At 36.8% G+C, this 18,086-nt stretch overlaps 2 protein-coding genes across 27 annotated transcripts in view; one reads left to right on the plus strand and one right to left on the minus strand.

Annotated features, from left to right (window-relative positions):
* Positions 1 to 3,170: 3,170 nt before the first annotated feature.
* LOC125653304 (uncharacterized) lies at positions 3,171 to 17,283 on the minus strand. The gene is made up of 7 exons (XM_048882705.2): positions 17,086 to 17,283; positions 14,954 to 15,085; positions 9,684 to 9,910; positions 6,984 to 7,040; positions 6,835 to 6,880; positions 6,178 to 6,429; positions 3,171 to 5,493 (listed from the first exon to the last, which is right to left on the minus strand). The coding sequence occupies exons 1-7, from the start codon at positions 17,156 to 17,158 to the stop codon at positions 5,060 to 5,062; spliced, it is 1,221 nt and encodes a 406-aa protein (XP_048738662.2). The 5' UTR covers positions 17,159 to 17,283; the 3' UTR covers positions 3,171 to 5,059.
* A 448-nt stretch (positions 17,284 to 17,731) lies between these two features.
* Positions 17,732 to 18,086, plus strand: part of LOC125653301 (zinc finger CCCH domain-containing protein 13-like) — a 33,241-nt gene continuing 32,886 nt past the window's right edge. For all 26 annotated transcript variants that reach the window (XM_048882689.2, XM_048882694.2, XM_048882696.2 and 23 more), the window contains exon 1: positions 17,732 to 17,891. In XM_048882689.2, the coding sequence (XP_048738646.2) occupies positions 17,881 to 17,891 (11 nt within the window). In that variant the 5' untranslated portion in view covers positions 17,732 to 17,880. The remainder of the gene's footprint in view (positions 17,892 to 18,086) is intronic.

Consider the following 18,086-nt stretch of genomic DNA (forward strand, 5'->3'; position numbering starts at 1 on the left):
ATTGGTCTTACCAGGACACCAGTGATTTCAATTCAATACCATGTCCAAATTGCCCGCTTTTCACCCAAAAAAGTCTATAGACAAAGAAAATGATTGAGTAGCGAACCAAACTTTTAAAGAGTGCTTCAAATTACAAACATTTAAATCTTGTTATTTTTCTCGTTTTTCTAAACTATTTAGAATTTAAAACAGGATAGGAGCATTGCGTGCTGTGAATTTAAAGGCATTTAAACATAAATGATGTACATTTAATCAGCATAAACATTTTACAACTAGGAACGGATCCAGAGATTTTTTCAAGAGAGAGATGTGAGGAACTAAGATGGTACATTTTTCGTCCAGAATGCGTAGCGGCAGACTTTAAACGACCGTTTAAATGTTTAAAAGTTTGAAAGGAGGAGTGCACCCTCAAAAACCCCCTCTAGATCCGCCAAAGATTGCATATATCAAAATAAATCTCAAAAGTGCTAATTAATTCAAATGAAGTCGCAACTATTCCAGTATTCATAGTCAAAATGCATTATTAGATCTACTTGGGGAGGGGGGGGGGGTCCGTAAAAAAAAAACTTGAATTCATTAGGCGAACATCTGTATACACCACGGGCATGTTGGGAAAAGGGAACTTCTGCGAACTCCTGAACAGATAAATGTCTTAATGGCTGATATTAGCAAATCCAAATGATAGCCATTTCCTCATGAATGTGAACAATGTGCGTATGAATGTTGATAAATATAGTACCTACTGCTATTTTAACGACTGGAGATATCTCGACAGAAATGAAAGTAAAATGACAAATATAGAAAATAAATGTCATCTTTGAAAAATACATGAGGGTATGCCTCACGCCAGTTTACTTTTCAGGAAGCGCTAACGCAGTATGCAGCTTAAAGGGACTGGTTCACGTTTTTCGAAAGAAATATTTTTCATTATTTGTTAAAAAATAAAAATATAACTCATTTAATGTTAACAACCAAAATTTGGACCGTCTGAATGCAAGGATAAGAACAATATTTTAGCTTTGATTTGATCAGTGCTATGTAAACAAAGACGAGTCTTTATATGTAAACAAATAAACCAGTGAAACGTTAATTTTGTAATTTAAAGCATCTTCATTTTGTACAATCAACTTTTAAATGACACATTTTATCTAAAGTACACTTGAGATGTGATATATATAATAAACTTAGATCGATATCCATTTATTTGAAAACTTCGTAAACAATAACATACCTCAATCTTTGTTTTCAAAACAAATAATAAACTCTCTATAATGAGCTTCTGTTATGATATATAACCTTGATTTTTTGTGAAACCTTTTAAACATATTAGACTGTAGATTTTGATCATTTGAAGTGAAAAACAAAATTTGGAGTAGGGGGGGGGGGGGGCGTGAACCAAACCCTTTAAAGCGTCGTAACTCATGCTCTCGTGTATTTTCAAACATGAAATTTATTTCTTATGAATATCAGACTGTCTTAGTTCTCGAACTTTTCAGATATTCGTTAACCATTGATTATGTAATATGTATAGCTATCAGTGATTTTTCTACTTCTTCTTAAAGGGCCTGGGAAAAATCAACATTTTCATTAAATTGGAAAAAAGTCAATAACATTGTAATTAACCTTATTTGATATGTAAATTACCTATGTATAGCATTATTTACTTAAATCAATTTGCTATGAAAGTAACACTGCACAGTTCTACATTTGTAACATTCTCCTTCTTAATTGACACTCAGTAATTTTCTCTAAATGTTCATATGCTAGGTCTTAATTTAATGTACATTTAAAGTTGTACATAAAAAATACAATTTAACAAACACTATGCAAATTGAGAGGGGGTAGCAACGTCAATTGGGAGAAATCAATAAAAGAGGGAAAGGAACTGGTAATTGGACCTAAATTGGGTGTAGAAAATCACCGGCTATAAAGTAAAGACTAAAACATTGAAAGCACGTACATATTGCATAGGCCTGGTAGTTAATTTGTATTTTAAAAAAAAGTAATAATTTGTATTTTTCAAGATTAAATATATTTAATGTGGATATAAAATATCTATAGTAACAAATTATATCAACAAACAGCTAGGCTATTTCACATCAAGAGGCGCATTTTAGTGTTCAATCTAACTTAAACGGCCTGGTAGGTAAAATGACTTATATGTGACCAAGGCTAAAATATGCACGCTTACATTATAAATGTACAGAGATAACAAATATACATATATAGCACACTCTGTACTAGATAGTACCTATATATATTTGTGTGTACGCGTATTTGTCTTCAAACGATCCCTGTAAATTCCCACACAAAACTTTGTTCCCCTATTGCCATAATTTGAACTCGATCTGCACTACCTAAGGATGCTTGCATATTGATATGACTAGTCATGACCTTGCTGTTCTTGAGAGGAAGGAATAAATTTCCTACATATACCCATGTTACAAAACTTTAGTACCCTATTGTGGTCCCACCCTACCCCCAGGTTATTGATTTAATACCCTATTGTGGCCCCACCCTACCCTGATGTCATTGATTTAGTACCCTATTGTGGCTCCACCCTACCCTGAGGTCATTGATTTAGTACCCTATCGTGGCCCACGCTACCCTGAGGTAATTGATTTAGTACTCTATTGTGGCTCCACCTTACCCCGAGGTCATTGATTTAGTACCCTATCGTGGTCCCACCCTACTCCGAGGTCATTGGTTTCACCAAATTTGAATATGCACTGTTTGAGAATGCTTGCCTATAAACATGGCTATTCATGGCCTATATGTTTATAAGAAATTTTATAGACTTTTTACTGTATAATAATAATAATATAATAATATAGTTTATTCACCGATCAAGGGCCCTCGGGGGGCATGTACATGTTAACAGGCAATTAATTATAACAATGAAAATAAATAACAATCATTTAGAAGTACTACTGGTAATACTGACAGAGTTCACACTTCTGCACTGCACATATCTATAATTATATATGAAATACTGATTACAGACAAGATTTAAATTAACAACATGATAAATAATTATGTATATATTTTCTCTCATCTTTCGTATCCGTCTACATTTACTCCGTCTGATTTTTGCTGATATTCTATCATAGAAAATAAAGTTATTTATATGATATTAGTTTATTCACCAATCAAGGGCCCTCGGGGGGGGGGGGGGGATGTACATGTTAACAGGCAATTAATTATAACAATGAAAATAAATAACAATTATTTAGAAGTACTACTGGTAATACTGACAGAGTTCACACTTCTGCACTGCACATATCTATATAATTATATATGCATACCATATGTAAAACATTGATTCCCTATTCTGGCCCCAGGGGCCATGATTTGAACATACTTGAGTCTGCACTAAATCAGGAAGCCTTCATTTAAACTTTTCTGGCCTAGTGGTTCTTGAGAAGGAAAGTTTGATATGACCCCATCCACAAGCTCTCGATGTGTGTTTTTTAGATGTATAATAAGAATATTGTCTTCCTGTGAACAAACTATTCAGTTTGTTTACAGAAAGACAATTATTCTAATTATACATATTTATAATGTCAAGAGCTTGTGACCCCATCCTATTTTTGCTTTTTCTTTATCCTCTGAACTTTAAAGGGGACATGGTCCTTCGTTTGAACAAACTTGAATCCCCTTTACCCACTGATGATTTGTACAACGTTTGATTGGGTCAATGGTTCTGAAGAGGGGGATGAAAATGTGAAAAGTTATAACGACGACAACAAACGCAAGACTAAAGCTCTGTTCGCTCCTGAGATTTAGAGTAATGTCAATTTTATGGGAAGCGTATTTTTGATTTCTACAGTGAAGGAAAATTAGGAAATTAAAAAGAAAAACGGGGGTCGCGATGCTTGTTATTGAGCTACAGTGTTCTAAACATGACCTTTTTGCTCTTAAAATTTGCTCAAGATTTATTCAATTAAACTGGATTTATCTTTTGGTGTCAACACAACAAAAACAACACAAATCAATCAATACATAAAATATAGATGCATAATCATGTCTTCTAACAATACAGATTTTTAAAAAAAAAAATTAATACAAGTCGTGACCTTTTTTCACTTGATATACAAAAAAAAATGTCAAGGTCTTGTCTTAAAATTTTAAATGGGACTTTAAAAAAACTGGGGGACGGAGATCAAATTTTTAAATTATTGGCGAAAACACTGAAATTTTATACAAAATTTCGAGTAAGTTAATTCAAACTTTTTAAAGAATCGATGTTCTGTTTGGAAAAATACATCAACAAAATTAATAAATTACATTTCATCTAGTTTCAAGTCTCAACTACTTGTATAATGAATTATAAAACTGAAATACACATATAGCAGTGGCGGATCCAGGAATTGCGGTTAGGGGGCGCCACTTTATTAGACAGGGGGTCTGTGGGTCCAAGGCAAAATCCTGGTGGGGGCCCAGGGGGCGAAGCCCCCGAAAGCTCCTGGATTTTACAGATTTTATAGGGCTTGGAATATATCTCCTGTTTAAGTCATTTGTACTATTTTCTATCATTTTTAATAAAGTGAATTTAGTAAAATGATGCAAATTTTACAGGTTTTTGGAAAAAATTAAGTTCTCCCAATTAAGTAATTCAAGAAATCAGAAGATTTCGTCATTTATTTCTCCGGGAGTGGAGGAGATTACTGCTTCTTTAAACGTACATTTTTCTAAACAAGATACCAAGATTTACCTAAATTTGCTGCCCCCTTTAAATCCGCCACTGTATAGGAGTTTAGAAATAGAAGATATATTGAATGAAACAGAAACTCTGATTGCATGCAGATTTACAACTATTTGATTAATCAATCCTTCCTCCACGAAATATAGTCCATGGCAAACCCTTTTCAAAATTTGAATTGATACAAAAATTTTCAACTGAATAGATTTCAGTAATAGATGTGAAATATGTTTGCACCAATGGGATCAGTATTGAACTAGTAAATACTTAGTTGTACATCCTGCGCAGTTGTGCTCCAAAGTTCAGGAGCTAACTTCCCTAAGCCTTTGGCTCAGGCGAGCTAAAACTGATTCTGAATCACTTTCTCTTCAAATCAGAGGCAAGACGACTGAAATCTTTGCAAAGGACATCTCTTTGAAACAAATCATATTGATTCCCGGTAGTGGCGTGAAAATATTTGCTAATGGAGGAAGCTGACTCCAAATAAACGTAAAACATTTTTCGCCTCCTGCTGCGAACAGATCTGTGTAACCTCACAAAGAGTGACCTTGAAATCGTGTTTAACGGATTAGAAGTGTCTTCACTATCATTCACAAGGTCAGCAGTCAATAGGATTAGAATTCTGCTGTATCTCGATTCTACATCGTCCATCCATTCACTTGCGTTCTGGAATATTTCTGTCTGGAATTGGTGTACGGTGAGAAACCTCAACCCAGTTCTGTCCCAAAGGTCATTCAACAGTGACGAACCGACTTCAGGCATAGCCACGGTCATAACAGTGTCTTCGTCATCTGGGTAGAAAAACTCTTTTAATGATCATACTGTGTCAGCCGTACAAACCGTATAATTATATACATCGCATATACCATATACTTATATACATACAATATAGATTCTATTACTGAAGATTCCTAATTATACGGGAGGAATTTATCACCGCGTAATTTCGCGGGAGGTATCACTCGCGAAATACAATTAATCGTCTTTATTTTTCTGTTCATAAAATACCATTCTCTACCCAGAGTTCCGTGCATAAAATACACGCAAGAACTCTTAATCAACAGATCACAAGCGAATTCAAATTTGACGCATACCAGTCGTTTCGCTAAATTAAGTACTCGCGTAAAATAAGAAATCTACAGTAACGTTCTAAAGGTGTATATTGATATTGCCTATAGAGTCTATTGAATTGAAAAAGTGTTTCCCCTTGACAATTTATCTATTGTGTTTTCGAGCACTTTGTCGGTATATTCGTGAACTGATTATTCTTTATAGCAGTTTACGCTTACAGTTTAGAAAAGTCTCGATAATGATGTGAAATCACTCATTTTCGTGGAATTTTAATTTTTACTCAACAATATCCCGTACAATCAGAGATAATTTTTACAAACACGCAAACACCCCCCCCCCCTCCAAAAAATCAAGTGATTTTAAAGCATTGTTAACTATTCATTGGTCAGTATTTGCACACGTACCCATACTGTTGATGAGAACGAGAGCTGTCTCGGTATTGTTCTGTTGCCTGCAACAGACTCCTCCGGATAATATGAATTTCATGCGGTTCCGCTTCCAGAATACCACAACGGTAACAACGACAGTTAGACACATCAGACTCGCTATTATCACTGCCACGGTGGGCGACAGTGGTCGTGGTGGAGATGGCAGTTGTGGTGGGCGCGATGGTGATGGTAACGATGGAGATGACGTCAGTGATACGTTGGCGATTTCTAGAAAGTAAAATTAAGATGGAATGTAAAAATTGCTTTTGTATACAATGCGTACAAAAATTCTTAAAACAGAATTTGCAGGAAATGTTCATCCTATATATGGCATGTATTTCGTTGCGATATATTCAGTTATCTTGTTCTCTATATTCTATATCTTGTGATGTATACCGTTTAAATTTTTTTCATGCTGGTTTTATTTTTATATACACTGTACATGATCGTTTTTTATTTTTCTCCAAAACGAAAATTTGATCTATTTCAGCATATTTAACAACTGAACATCGCACAGTTTAAAACTTTCAAAATTTCATATATACGACAACCTTTTCTTCAAATATGATACAAAAAATATATACACATGTACACGAAAAGATTAATTAGATAAAAAGAAAATGTAGATTATACCATTATATGGGCAAGCATATGCAGAAGTTGGCAATTCAGCTCGATACTGAAAGATCAAGAGGAAATGAATAGAACGTTTTTGTATATCTATGTACAAAGTTTGTTGTTTTTTTATATTTCGGATTTTCCAATTATCATTCTTTACTTACCACTACATAATAATTTTGCAATGGCACGTTCATCATGAAAAGTTTTCTACATGGTTTCTACAATTATAGAAAACAATACAAAATCTCATTCATCCAATAAAATAACTAAAGCCCCAGTCACACGGGGTCGCACGTTCTCTGAATCGTGCGATCGATGACAAAACCGAGGTACGACCAGTCGGCAATGTTTGCTGCGATCTCCACCCGTGATTGTATACTGCGATTTGGTGAAAGATCATCGTACGATAGGTGGCAGATGACCGTACGACTGGTGGTGCGCATGGTCGCGCGATCACCTACGATTGGAAAAGATATATCGCTAGATCAGTCATGGGTATCGGGCCGGAAGTGGTGACGATAAGTGTTTGACCGATCAATCGAAGTCACCTGCGGCAGCTTGCGCGATCGATCACAGCAGTCGTGTGGTGGTCGATCACAGCAGTCGTGTGGTGGTCGATCACAGCAGTCGTGTGGTGGTCGATCACAGCAGTCGTGTGGTGGTCGATCACAGCAGTCGTGTGGTGGTCGATCACAACAGTCGTGTGGTGGTCGATCACAGCAGTCGTGTGGTGGTCGATCACAGCAGTCGTGTGGTGGTCGATCACAGCAGTCGTGTGGTGGTCGATCACAGCAGTCGTGTGACAGCATCAGTCGTCATCTAGCTGTTGAATAGTAAACACTGTCAAACTCATTTGCCTCCCATGAAAGAAAAGAGTCATAAGAAGACAGCTAGAATCAGAGAAAGTACACAATGATTTGGAAACTTCGGCAGCAGATGTTTTTCCAGTACCGGCCAAACACGTGCTCGGAGAAATAAAGTTACAGTGACAACACGCAGTTGTTGTTGTTGCGGCATCTGTAGTCGAATCACCACCAGCTGCACTGGTACCGTCATAGCAATATACCAGCGTCGTAGAAGAAAATGATTAAAACTCCCTAAGCCACTCCAGAATTTCTAGACTGCGAGGTAGACTGGTGGCACCACCAATAGTAAGGTCATGTAACCAGTCTGGTTTGGTCGTAAGTAGTCGCACTACTGATCGTGAGGTTGTACGAGAGGTGGCCCCACCAATCGTCAGTTGCAAAAATCCAGTTGAGACCAATCGACCCACTTTTTTTTTTTTTACCCACAATCTACACAATTGGTGGTGCGTCCATGCGCGATTGGTGCTACGACCATGCAAGACCTGACTGCAACTTTAAATCACAAGTTCGAACTTTTGAACATGATCATCGATCTAGCTGCAACTGATTTTGCTCTTGCGATCACTCACGATTTTGGTGATCAGCCGTGCGCTCTTTCTACGATTTGCCCACGATTCCAAAACAAAAAAATTTCGGCCGCAGCTATAGGTCGTAACCTGAGCAGGCATGTTCACGAAACTTTCCCTAAGAAGCTGAAAGGTGAAGATAACGAACAGTAATCAATCTCATAACTCCTATAAGTAATACAAAATAGAGAGTTGGGCAAACATGGACCCCTGGACACACCAGAGGTGGGATCATATGCCTAGAAGTAAGCATCCCCTGTCGACCGGTCACACCCGCCGTGAACCTTATATCCTGATCAGGTAAACGGAGTTATCCGTAGTCAAAATCGGTGTGCCAAGAACGGCCTAACAATCGGTATGAAACACGTCGGACAGTATTTGACCCAATGTGAGGTTGTATTGTTAACGACCATAGAATTTGCGAAATGCTAATTTTAAAAGAGACTGTTGAAACCCTTGCACCACCAACGTGTTTGCCAGTAGCCTGCTTCGATTCAAAAACTGACCATACGCAGAACAAGCTCCTATGTATCGAATCATATGCAGGTGATAAATGGAATATTGCTACATAAATATGGGAAGTTGAGGATGATGAAGCTGAAATCTTCCCGTTTGTTATAAAGTTTAGTTAGTTTGCCATTAATATCTACTTTCAATCAAACATCTAAGTATGAAGCAGAAGTAGACGACTTCGTGGCGCCTTTTCTTTCGAGTTCATTCGGATATATCGAATCAACATATGAATTCTATGGTCGTTATAACGATCTAGTTCGTCAATACAACCTCACATTGGGTCAAATGCTGTCTGACGTGTTTCATACCGATTGTTAAGCCGTTCTTGGCACACTGATTTTGACTGCAGATAACTCCGTTTACCTGATCAGGATATAGGGCTCACGGCGGGTGTGACCGGTCAACAGGGGATGCTTACTCCTCCTAGGCACCTGATCCCACCTCTGGTGTGTCCAGGGGTCCGTGTTTGCCCAACTATCTATTTTGTATTGCTTGTAGGAGTTATGAGATTGATCACTGTTCGTTATCTTCACCTTGCATGAATGGAAATTATTATTGTTAATAGATAATACGTTGTCGATATATCTAGATGTCGAATTGAAGAGATTTTTTCTTCTCACGTAGAAGTTTTGAATAAATTCTGCTTCACATGAATATGAAATAGGTCAGCTAACAAAGGAGCACAATTCGTGCCCATGAGAATTCCAACAGACTGTCGGAAGACCTGACCACCAAAGACTACAAAGATATTGTCAATGAGGAACTCCAGAATATTTTTATTTCAACTTCAGCGTACTTGTGCTTGGAATCAGAGATATATCCTAAGATACAACTTCGGGAAAAAGTTAATAACATCCTAGAATATCACTAAATTGTCTAATGGACACAGCAGAAATCTTAACGGAATCTGAGATACCTCATTTGATTTGCAGTTCAAAAGCCGATCAATGATGACATCATTCTCGTATCCTATTGCTGTTATCCTGATAAAAGGATTCCAGTTTAATATCAGCGCAGACTCACTGCATTCCTTGTTTTCCCATCTGAAGGCGACACTGGCCTGGAAACTGCTGCTCCCGTGACTGCCGTTGTAATATACGCCATGGACTTTGATGCAAGGACGGCACAGTAGGGTACGTGGATCTACAAAACGAGTCTAAGATTGGTCGAATCTAGAAAAGTCCGCCATTCAGCTAACAATGTGAAAAAGCACGCGAATGTTTGATTTCATTTAAAACGAATATAAGTAACTCTGTATGTAAATGCACCAATAAAAAAAAAAAAAATAAAATAATAAAAAAAAAAGATAAGAAAGAAGTTCTAAAAACTTTCACAGCATTCTTAAAAATGTCGATGATGGTAAATGAGGTACGGTATTTTATTATATTTCCAAAGTTTTTGATAGAGTATGGCATGATGTGATCTATCTTTAAACTAGATGCTGTCATGAGACAGTAATACCCGCACGTAAGTGTTTGCCTTTAAATGTACTCTCTGTCCAAATGGCGGATCCAGAGGGGAATCCGGGGATTGGAACCCCCCCCCCCCTTTCTGTGGGACATCTTTGTAGTGTTTTTTTTTTTTTAAATATGATACTGCTAATATTTGTAGGCAATTATTTTTAATGTACAAGTTGAATAAAATATTAACTAGCACTGGGTGATACACGTATATTTATTTTTAACGATTAAAGCCAAACCTTGATATACCAAATCTTCAAAACATGACTGAATTCATCGTTTAAACTTATATTTTCACTACATACCGTTTCGACTGCCAACCAGAGAGAGAGAGAGAGAGAGAGAGAGAGAGAGAGAGAGAGAGAGAGAGTCAATAACTCGAACTTCTTTCCCATTTCAAAAGAAAGAAATTGCGTTGTCAATAAAACCGACGGGGCTCATATTACTTCGCATTGGGATGGTTTTAAAGGGCAAGTGACTGTAATCGCAAATGATATGAACGGTAGATACTTACATGTATATGTACTACTAATTGCTTCATTCAAATTTATCACCACTATTATAATTATCATTCAACTCTAGGATAAATAAGACAACACACTGATAATATATTTACGATATTTTCGTCAGATGCAAGTATCGCTTTTAAAAAGAATTCTTAAAAAGTAAATTTGTATATATGTAACATAAAAAAATTTGTTTAAGAAGTAGACAATTTGAAAGTGAAAAGGAAGTGCCAGGAAATGTTCAGAATGCAGGAGTTACACCATTTACCCTACAGCTTCTGGGGGCCCAGGCCGCCCCCAGCCTACTGGGAGTAACCTCTCTCTCTCTCTCTCTCTCTCTCTCTCTCTCTCTCTCTCTCTCTCTCTCTCTCTCTCTCTCTCTCTCTCTCTCTCTCTCTCTCTCTCTCTCTCTCTCTCTCTCTCTCATTTCTTTGCGATATCAGAAATAGATAGCGGATAGACGTTGTGAAAAGTATCTAAACGATCAAGTGCTGGACCCCCTCCCCTCCACTTAAAAAATTCCTACATCCGCTTCTGTACAAGATATACTTCACAAGAGATAGAATCCGTCAGTAACTCGAAAATCCAGGTTTTCTGCAACTCGTCGTAGATACTTCAGTGTGTAATTTTTACGACAAGTTTAATTTTTAGTGAATTACATTCTCAAACAAATGTGATAAAAGTTGATGATCAGACATCGTCATATTCCACTTTTCCCCTCTCTAAATATAACTAGGATCATTTGACCCAGCTGACGTTTTTGTGAGCAAAATATTTACGAAGGTAATGTGACCAGGGTTAAATACTAGATGATATAAAGAGAAGAAATAATGGAGTTTGAATTATATCAATGATGTTTATTTGTGTTTGAATGCATGATGGTGATCATTGTATATTGATAAAGTGGCTTTTTATAGGATCCGAAACAGTGACATGTGAGAAAGTTGGTTGGCGGGGATTTCTACTTTCACTTTTGAGGATGCAGTAAACGGACGACAGGAGGGGAAGCTGCGCATTTCCTCGTTGGATGATTTGTGTACATGTGTGGACGTGGATGTCATTTCAGTGAGTTCACTTGGATTTGAGAGGCTGAGCAAAGGCACAAAGAAATTGTTTCCTGAGTATAGAGTCTGAACCGAGGATATTGCATCATTCCTGATCAGGCAAGTCTGGCTTGTTCATTTATTTTATTTATCATTTCTTTTTTTTTTTTTTTTTTGAATTATTTTTTATTCATTTATTGGTTTACAATATTACAGAAGATGAAATGTACATGTTTAACTATTTCTGTGTATCATGTATGTGTATTTGTTTTAAGATTTAATTTTCTTTGGGGGGTGGGGGGGGGGGGGTGTGTTATCAGTTTGTGTAGAGTGTCAGTTTTGTGTATTACTTAAAGATCAGTACCCCAGTGTCCTACTGTTGAACATTGGGCAGATATGTAAATTGGCACTTGGTTGGTTTATGCAGTCCTCCCTGACATTGACAGGGCTTTCCCATGGAGACTGTTTTCCAAGTTATGCGTAGAGTGTCAGTCATCTATCTGTGTCTCGCAAGTACTTGGTGCAGACAGCTATCATGCTGAATCCTGTGAAGGAAGGGGATATAGACTTCCTTTGGAATGACGTACATATTCAATGTTGCGTCGCTTGTGGAGACCCACATCTTGAAGAGTGACCTTGACTTTTGACCTTGACCCCATTTTAAAAGGTCAACCACCTAAGACTTTGTGGAAGAGAAAGTGATCTTGACCTTTGACCTTGACCCACTTTCAAGGTCATTCAAGGTCAACAATTCTAGAATATCATGTGACTACTCCTAAAGATGTAGATGGAGCTTTATGATAGAAAACGTCATTTTTCGGCCCCTATTTGCCCCCTGGGGCCAATATGAAAATTCCGAAACCTTATTGCACATCTACAGAACATTACTATTCAGCTCCTTGAATATCATGTGACTATTCCTAAAGATGTAGATGGAGTTAAAGTGACAAGCTTTGTGATAGAAAACGTAATTTTTCAGCCCCTATTTGCCCCCTAGGGCCGATATGAAAATTCCAAAACCTTATTGCACATCTACAGGACATTACTATTCAGCTCCCTAAATATCATGTGACTATTCCTAAAGATGTAGATGGAGTTTAAGTGACAAGCTTTGTGATAGAAAACGTCATTTTTCGGCCCTTATTTGCCCCCTAGGGCCAATATGAAAATTCCAAAACCTTATTGCACATCTACAGGACATTACTATTCAGCTCCTAGAATATCATGTGACTGCTCCTACAGATGTAGATGGAGTTTAAGTGACAAGCTTTATGTTAGAAAATGTCATTTTTCAGGCCCTATTTGCCCCCTGGGGCCAATATGAACATTCTGAAACCTTATTGCACATCTACAGGACTTTGCTATTCAGCTCCTAGAATATCATTTGGATTGCGCTGTAAATGTGGACACAGTTTTAGTGACAACAACCGGGACAGACGGACGGACGGATGGACGGACGGACCGGGATAAAAACAATATACCCGAACTTTCTTTAGAAAGTGCGGGTATAATAAAAAACAATGATATGTCCAGTGAATTTTACAATGGTTTTTCAAGTTATTTCAAACCATGATACATAGAGATTAATTAATATGTTATCATCAAAAATCATTTTTTAAACAGTTGTGCATCAATTCAGCTTTTTAAGGCCTCTGGTATTTTTGATATGATATTGCTGAAAACATCATGCTTCAGATAATTCTTTGGAGATTGATATAAAGATAAAAATAAATGTGTTACCACTTGTAAACACTGCGGCCCCCTTGATTAGGTGATAGCCAGTGCACGTATTTTTGAAATAATGATTTGATTTGATATTTATTTTCCTTTACATAATTTTTACTATGATGTCATCGTCGCAAGCCACGCCCATTGTCTCCGTTTAAACTTCGTCAATGAGGTAGGGTAGGAACGGTATACTACCGGACCCAGTGACCGTGACTAGCGACGATGTGAGGTGCTACCGGACCCAGTAACCGTGGCTAGCGACGATGTGTGAGGTGCTACCGGACCCAGTAACTGTGACTAGCGACGATGTAAGGTATTACCGGACCCAGTAACCGTGGCTAGCGACGATGTGAGCTGCTACCGGACCCAGTAACCGTGGCTAGCGACGATGTGAGGTGCTACCAGACCCAGTAACCGTGGTTAGCGACGATGCTCGGATGTATGCAATCCAATTTCATTCTCATTTGTAACGAAGCGACTAAAAATAACCGAACAGGTAAAAAAAAAAATTCAATGTAAAAAATGTGGTGGAAATAATAAAAGGTGTTAAAAAAAACTTTGTTTGATAAAGAGTGTATCACCCGAAGAAGGAAGTTTCATTTACCTAAACAAGTAGTAGTAGATATAAATCAACCCAGAACAAAGATAGTCTTAATACAAAAAGGTAAAGTCTTCAGAAGGAACCTAGAACTCAGAAACTGATTGCAATTCCTTTCAGATACCCTTATGAAAAAAAATAACTCTTTTGTGCGTTTGTTGACTTTAAGCAGGCAATCGATAGCGTTTGATGAAAAGGACCGTGGAGGGAATTGATTATGACTAGATGGACAATGCTTTAATTATATCAAAAATACACTTGTTCAAGACCAATAAAACATATTTATATCACACATCAACAGTATTTTGTTTTCTAATTACATGTATTAGTTATCATTAACATATTCCTCAATATGAAAGAATGCCCTCGCCTATTTTCCTATATTATTTGAAATTTAGTACAATTAATTTACCGTAATGGAATTGCATATCGTTCGATTATGACATCACAATTATTCTTATCATCGAGAGGTGGAGCTTTTGTGGAAGAAAGTTACGCAAGGAAAACATAAACATTTATATGCATCTTCGCTAACCAAGGGTGAAGATACACGGTGTTCCTCTTACACGGTGTTCCTCTTACACCGTGTTCTTTTTACACCGTGTTCCTCTTACGTTCCTCTTACACGGTGTTCTTTTTACGTTCCTCTTACACGGTGTTCTTTTTACGTTCCCTTACACCGTGTTCTTTTTACGTTCCTCTTACACCGTGTTCCTCTTACACCGTGTTCTTCTTACACTGTGTTCTTCTTACACCGTGTTCTCTTACACCGTGTTCCTCTTACACCGTGTATCGTCACCCTTGGCAAGTGAAGATGATTTGTATGCTGCACAGAGGAAGGGCTTATATACCTTTACAACAATGTCCATTCTTCTCGCCCAGTATTGACCCACCGTGACACCGGTAAGGCGCCGGACAGTTTTTGGATACATAGTCACAGCGGACGTTCTGCAGGGGCTCCCCGACTGTACAGATCTTCTCTGCTGTTGAGATAGAATAAAGACAACAGCATATGAGATACACATGAATTCTGAAAATATACATCACTGTGAAAAAAGAAGATAACGAACAGTGACCAATCTAAAAAAAAAAAAACTAGAACAAAAAGCACAGGACAAACACGGACACTTGACCACCACCACCACCATCACCACCGCCACCACCACCAAAAAGAAGAACATAACGAACAGTGACCAATCTAAAAAAAAAAAAACTAGAACAGAAAGCACAGGACAAACACGGACACTTGACCACCACCATCATCACCACCACCACCACCACACCACCACCAAAACTGGATCTTTGGGTTCCTGAGTCCTAGAGTTCCGGTGAGCATGGGGTCCGGACATATGTAAACCCTACACGTGACTTAGTAACCCGGCCCAGAAAGGGCATGTTCCCCTCTACTACTAGTTTCTGAGTGTAAAACAAGTTTAAAGTTTCAAGTATTTAAAAAAAAAAAAATATTTTACTCTAACAGAATTTCAAGGTCATCTGACTCAATATGCTATGACTGTAATATATGCGTGGTATATTCTAGGATGGAGCGCCAAATTAGCATATGGACTCAAATGATTGTTTGGAAGATAACTTCATTTATATGAGTTTATGTGGATTTGGTGCTCCGTGTTTTTGATATACTTTATCAAATGTACAACAATGGAAACCAACAATTTTCAACGGGATAAAAACAAGTGTTTCAATTAGAAACGTTACAACTACATGTACATGTATATCTATGTAGTTCATCACAGAGATACCGTGAATAATGTCAGTATGCCTTAATTAATGTATACAGTACATAAAATCATCGACAGGATAAATTCGTTATGTCTAGTCCATACTTAGATGGGTAATACGGAAATATATTATAAATATTGACTTACGCCTCGCCCAATTCATTTAAGGACCCCTATGACACGCCAAATTCACAAAAATGAGCTAAACATAGTTTCACAGTTGATAAACTAGGTTTATCGACTGTAACTATAGTTTGCGGACCGTAAACTATAGTTAACGATTCGTTAACTATAATTTTCATCCGTAAAACTATATTTAACGGTTTTGTAAACTATAGTTTACAAATGCTAATCCAAGTTTATCTGTCTTTAAATAAACTTTAACAATAGATTTTGCTGATAAATACAGATTCACATTTGTAAACTATAATTTACATTCGTAACTATAGTTCACAATTGTTAATCCTAGTTTCACAAATTGTGGTACTATATTTATCAGATAAACTATGTTTAACATTCGTTAACTATAGTTTTTGATCGTAAACTAACTGCCATTTTTACTCATAAACTATATTTATGACACGCCAAATTCACAAAATGAGCTAAACATAGTTTCACAGTTGATAAACTAGGTTTATCGACTGTAAACTATAGTTTACGAACTGGAAACTATAGTTAACGATTCGTTAACTATAGTTTTCATCCGTAAAACTATATTTAACGGTTGCAAACTATAGTTTACAAATGCTAATCCAAGTTTATCTGTCTTTAAATAAACGTTAACAATAGATTTTGCTGATAAATACAGATTCACATTTGTAAACTATAATTTACATTCGTAAACTATAGTTCACAATTGTTAATCCTAGTTTCACAAATTGTGATACTATATTTATCAGACTTGTAAACCGTAGTTTACAATCGTGAAACCGTATGTATCAGATAAATTATGTTTTGCAATCGCTAATGATTGTTTTCATTGTTAATTATAGTTTGCGCTTGTGAAACATAGATTATCTGTTAACTATGGTTTACAGATGTGAAATATAGATTAACATCGTTAACTATAGTTTACGGTCCTTAAACTATAGTTTACAATCGATAAACCTAGTTTATCAACTGTGAAACTATATGTTTAGCTCATTTTTGTGAATTTGGCGTGCCATAGACCCCATATATTTCCGTATTATCCCTCTCAGTGTTAACATAACCAGTCCAATAATCGTAACTAATGATATACTCACTTCTGGCTTTCGACAACCATATAAAAGATAAGAAAACGACACTGTTAATCCTCTGCATATTCATCAGGTCCATCAGTCATCGGAATCATTGTCCGCAGCTTCATTTATTATCATTGCAGTGAATTTAATGAAATGATGTCTAAACCAGTTCATGTCAAAACCTTGTTAAAAGTACAATTAAGTCTTCTATTTTTTTCTTTCATCGTTTTTTAAATACCCCGACTAATCCATTGTTTAAATTGTTTAGGTTAATGGTAATCCTATGCAGTTGAAAAACTAACTCTCTTTCAATTGAATCAAAATTAGGTCTACAGGACAACTCTTTGTTTTTGAAAACAAACAACTCATAAAGCACGAGATTCAAAACACTCGGTGCAGGAAGTTGCCTTTAAACTTTAATAATTTATCAATCTTGTCTCATGTAGTACTTTTGTGTTTCATTTGTTTATTCCCTTAACAAAATAAGAACGAGACAAAAAGAGAAAATGTATATTTTTTCTGAAAAAGGCTACAATCTTCTTGATTAATTTCATACGTAGATATAATATTATAAAGACTACACATAGATCCGCCTTCATATACTTCGTAGATTTCCGTAATACACCGGATATTCACGGACATGGGCGAGAATAACCCGAGAATATTCGAAGCGCGAATAACGAGTCTGCGCATGTCAGTTTACATGAAATTCCTGGCGACAAAATAAACTAACGAGATGTTTTGGAGCCGGAGTAAAGATACCAGAGTGATAAAAACAATGTAACAACATGGAACTGTATTCAACATAAACTCAATATGAATTACGGGTAAATATACGATAATCTCTTGAAAATCTAGTTTTTCAACAGCCATTTGAGTTCTTGTCAAACTTAGAACAGTGCAGTGATGAATATCGTAATTTAAGTGTCAGCTCATGACAAGACATGTAGAGCTGTCGACGGGGTATAATCGTTATGTATACAACCCTACCTTTACACAAAGCACGTAATTACAATGTACTT

Source organism: Ostrea edulis, chromosome 7 (genome assembly GCF_947568905.1).
Source record: "Ostrea edulis chromosome 7, xbOstEdul1.1, whole genome shotgun sequence".
Lineage (NCBI taxonomy): Eukaryota > Metazoa > Mollusca > Bivalvia > Ostreida > Ostreidae > Ostrea > Ostrea edulis.